Here is a 4,718-nt window from a genome sequence, read left to right as displayed (position 1 = left end):
ACGAAACGCGTTAGGAACACGCAAGTCCGAAACAGCTGCTTTTCGAACTGATCGCTCCGTCGAAGCCAGCCAGCCACAGACGACATGATCAGACACGTTTGTCGCTCAATGTAGCCATAGTTTATTTCATGTAATGTTTCTTTAGTGATTTTCAATCCTTTTTTGCTATGCTTACTGCCTTATTTAATTTGCCCCCTGCTTACTGCCTTGTTTAATCTACCCCCTCCACAGGATGCGCACCCTCGGCAATGACACATGTATTGGCCAGTGCTGCCCATTTAGTCATGCTGTAATGGCCGCGCTTTTTATACCCGATACTCAAAATGAGTATTGGGGTATATTAGATTTGTGGTAAAAGTGGATGTGTGTAACGTCCAGAAGGAATCGTTTCCGACCCCATAAAGTATATATATTCTTGATCAGCATCAATAGCCGAGTCGATTGAGCCCTGTCTGTCTGTCCGTCTGTCCGTCCGTCCGTCCGTCCGTCCGTCCGTCCGTCCGTCCGTCCGTCCGTCCGTCCGTCCCCTTCAGCGCCTAGTGCTCAAAGACTATAAGATCTAGAGCAACGATGTTTTGGATCCAGACTTCTGTGATATCACTGCTACAAAAATATTTCAAAACTTCGCCCCGCCCACTTCCGCCCCCACAAAGGACGAAAATCTGTGGCATCCACATTTTTAAAGATACGATAAAACCAAAAACGCAGAATCGGTGAGGATGACCATATCTTCTACAGTGCAAAATCTGAACCAGATCGAATAATGATTATTTTGGTATCCGCACTTCTGTTAGATCTCACTATAAAACGTATATCTCAGAATTTCGCCCCACCCCCTTCCGCCCCCACAAAGGACGAAAATCTGTTGCATCCACAATATTGCACATTCGAGAAAACTAAAAACGCAGAATCATAGATAATGACCATATCTATCAGATTGCTGAATCTGGATCAGATCAGATCATTTTTATAGCCAAAAGGAACAAATCAATTTGCACTGGCTACGCAGCCCCCGACGTCACGCTCAGACTGATTTTCTGTCTCTCTCGCACGCACTCCTTGTCGTGTCGTTTAATATTAGCGGCGTCTGCCGGAGGAGAGCCATACTGACTTAGTATCGGGTATAACTGCAGAGTTGCGGTCTCCGCAGCAACTCACAACGTTCCCCCTCGTTTAATTTCAGCAGGTGCCAAAGAGCATTCTATGACGTCAACAGTGCGCATATTGAGCATTAGTTTAATTATAACCAAAGCCAGATGACTGCCCGGCGAGCAAAGAAACGATCAATTAATAATTCGCTAGCACATAATATCAGTCAGCGGCCAATTCTCAGTGCTCGCGGCAGCCCTACGGGACACACATTTTATTTCGCTCGCATTGTATCCAATCCTCCAATTGCGTAGTATGTATGTTCTGGGATAATCCATCATAGCACCGGACATTTCATGCACAAAAAACAAACTTGAACTTGAGCTTAAATCACTTCTAGCAGTGTGGTCCGAGGTCAAATCGGTGGTGGCAGGTAAGCGTGCGCCCGCTTAAAGCGTGCCTTCCAACTGCTGTCATCTGGTCTCAAGTAGTTTACGCTTTCAACTATGCCCGCTTGCAGCCTTCAACTTCTCCGGCGGCTATTTCAATCCGGTGTTGACCACCGCCCTCAAGTGGGGATGTCGCGGCCACACCAACTTCGAGCACATCATTGTCTACTGGATTGGTGCCTGTGTTGGTGCTGTGCTCTCGGTGCCGATCTACAAGCTGCCTATCGTTCGACGCTTCCTTCTCGGCGAGAATAAGCCAAAACAGGACTAGGAGCCCACACCCGGCATGGCTAGAAAAGGCAACGGGAAAGACAGGGCTTTCGCAAAGCTATAGTATACGTTGATATCTTTACCTTATGCACATGCACATTTGTTAGAATATTTCGATATTTCTATGATAATTTTTACAAATTAAAACCGATGGTAATCGTATTTTCCTTGTCAATGGAGTTTGAGCTGTTGTATCTGTATACTTTTCATATATTATAAGGATCTAACCGAGCCCTTTCTATACGCTCAAAATGGGCCTAGGTGAATATTGATGGAGGTGATGACACCCTAACTACAGCCCTTAAAACGCTGGAATGCAAGTCTGGGAATATAATTTCATATATAGAGGAATTGCCCAGATCTAAATTTTAATTATATCAAGGTAGTCTTGAAATTAACAACAGCTAAACAGAAAAACATTGCCAAAAAATTTCGAAAATTATTATAAACTGTGAAAATGATTCAGATCAAAAAGGTTTTTTGCCTTCTGGAGCTAAAATGGGGTATGTTACTTATTGGGATCGTGGAATTAATACTGTGTTCTATTCTCGGTGGGGTGTGCAGAGGTAAGTCGAGTACGTAATCTTAAACGTGTCTAAATCATATGTCTATATTTCAGGAATGCACGTGGATGTGGTTTACTATCTCAGCTTGATTGTCTCCATTCTTCACATTGTGGCCTGCGTCCTGCTAATTGTTTCCATTTTCGAGGTATGTGTCCTTGAGAAATCCTTAAGGTATGGCACGCATTATTGTAAACCACTCTTTGTCCTGTTATTTGCAGCCTAAGAAAGGGCTGGTTATTCTCTACTTGATAACTGGTATCATACGCTTAATTGTCCTTATAGTGGGCATAATTTGGTTGATCTGTTACGGTTTAGGTAATAAGGTACATAATTACCAACCAATCCACACAGAATCCATTATTGTCATGATCATATCTTTGGGTAAGCATGTTTATCATGTCATTTCTGGGAACAAAAAACCTGCATATCGCTATTCGGCCCACAGTTCTCACCGTGTACTTTTGGCTATGCGTCTACTCATGGTTCAAGAAACTCGGTGGCTCTACCCCAGTGGATTAATAAGTCGACCATCCTTGGAACTTGACAAACCATTCTCAATAGCCAATACTCGTCGAAATTCAATTGAAGTCTAATATTTTCTATAATTAAATTAAGCAGTCCTCGAAATATGTTCTTTATGTTTCTAGTATCCTGCACTCGATCAGGAAAAACACTTATTCGTTAGATGACACTCTGCCAATAGCAGAGTCGACTATACTGTCGACTGAGGAAATACATAAGCAGAGTCACATCCGTACCCCAACGCCACTAACACACCTGTTGACTTTGCGGTAAGCCAGAAATACATATTCGGATATTCCAGAACCATGGGACGTTGAAACTGGGACAGGAGCCAACTTCAAAAGCAACAAATCGAAACACTCGAATTTAAACAAGAGGATTTAGATAAATTCAAAAATTTATTAACAAACATGCACCACAGAACTACAGCTAGATCACTCCCTCACTTTACTTGTATGTACAAAGCACTTGCCCCATAGGCTTCGTCTCACATCTGGCGAGGCATCGACAGCAGGCCACCGGCGGCGGTGTCGCCCAGGAGCTGCCGCACCGTCTGCAATTCGTCGCGTAGGGCCAGCACCTGAGCCCGTAGAATGGAATTCTCCTGCTCGAGAAGAGCGGCCCGAAAGGCAATGCGATCCTCTCGGATCTTGCGGGCATCCCGTGACTTCGCCGCCTCGTTCGATGGTTCAACTCCATCAGTGGAAACTCCAGGGCCTGCAGGGCGTGGTTCGGCGGAGCGATGTACTCGAAGGCGGGCAGAGTGGAATTCTTGCCATTGATCAGGTTGGGAATACTGAGGCCTGGCAGACGTAGGCTATGACTGTGGCTGTGACCGTGACTGTGCGGGGCTCCAAAGGAATACAACGCTTTTTTCGGTTCAAGTTCCAGCTCCATCTCGCTATGAAGTGACAGGGTCTCGGTCACGTCCAGGATGGGCGATTTGCAGGGCGTCGGCGGCGGTGCCTGTGACTGAGCTGAAGGCGATGCGGGTGAATGCATCCCGGCCAACATTCTGGCGATAAGCCTCAGACTTCCGTTCGCGGCAACGTCCGCGGTGTGTCTGAAAGCGGAGCACTAAAAGGTGGATTCCTGGTCTGGTGACCACCTGCCTGGTCTGGTAATTATAGGTTCCTGTCACACAACCCCATCCGCATACCCCTGGCAACCCCACCACGGGCAGCCGATTTGGTTGGGGACCTCGGCTAAGTCCTAAGCCAGCCAAAACGCCCTCCCGTCTGATTCAACCAATCACGCAATGTTGACGGTAATTATTCGTCAAATACATGACAATTTTCCACGCCGACTGGCATTTATATTGCTGCCCGGTTACAAGGACTTCATATAACTGGTTAGTGGGACTACACCCACCCAGTCCCCGGCCTCAAGCAGCAGTCCACGGCAGTTGACCACATGTCGCCCTGATTTACACACCCGCCACAGCCACAGCCCCAGGTTATATAGGAGTTGACCAACTGTTATGCGGCGGAAGAGGTTACGGCAAGTGCAGGGGGCAGAGACTGAACTGGCCAATGGGAATGCCGAGTCATTTTATTATTTTATCTAATATTCATATAACGACAGTGTAGTGCAGTAGGGTTTTCCATATTGTTTCACTTAAACATAATCTAAGAAGTTACAATCCGCCTTGGCGTAGAAGTCCCGAAACGCTACTTTTACCGTCTTCCCGCACGAGTCTTCGTTCAACCCGAGTAGTTATTATATAGGCATTTTGCTATGGGACAGTGTTAGGTACACAAAGGAGGAATATAAATTATAGAGAAAGTAGAAAGGTTCAAGGGCATCGAAACCGTTTTTCAGG

The 4,718-nt window shown here is 45.9% G+C and overlaps 2 protein-coding genes and 1 pseudogene across 2 annotated transcripts; 2 read left to right on the top strand and 1 right to left on the bottom strand.

Annotated features, from left to right (window-relative positions):
• The first annotated feature begins 248 nt into the window (after positions 1-248).
• Positions 249-1,987, top strand: LOC117191442 (aquaporin-11-like). The gene is made up of 2 exons (XM_033396308.1): positions 249-289; positions 1,581-1,987. Exons 1-2 carry the CDS (start codon positions 249-251, stop codon positions 1,807-1,809), a joined length of 270 nt encoding a protein of 89 aa, XP_033252199.1. The 3' UTR covers positions 1,810-1,987.
• Positions 1,988-2,116: 129 nt separating this feature from the next.
• On the top strand, positions 2,117-3,142 carry LOC117189358. The gene is made up of 4 exons (XM_033394491.1): positions 2,117-2,374; positions 2,428-2,519; positions 2,593-2,755; positions 2,820-3,142. Exons 1-4 carry the CDS (start codon positions 2,266-2,268, stop codon positions 2,891-2,893), a joined length of 438 nt encoding a protein of 145 aa, XP_033250382.1. The 5' UTR covers positions 2,117-2,265; the 3' UTR covers positions 2,894-3,142.
• Positions 3,143-3,383: 241 nt separating this feature from the next.
• On the bottom strand, positions 3,384-3,913 carry LOC117189357 (annotated as a pseudogene).
• Between the last annotated feature and the right edge of the window lie 805 nt (positions 3,914-4,718).

This window comes from Drosophila miranda (genome assembly GCF_003369915.1).
Source record: "Drosophila miranda strain MSH22 chromosome Y unlocalized genomic scaffold, D.miranda_PacBio2.1 Contig_Y1_pilon, whole genome shotgun sequence".
Classification (NCBI taxonomy): Eukaryota; Metazoa; Arthropoda; class Insecta; order Diptera; family Drosophilidae; genus Drosophila; species Drosophila miranda.
The sequence above is the reverse complement of the archived record's forward strand: the minus strand, read 5'-3'. Positions and strand labels throughout refer to the sequence as shown.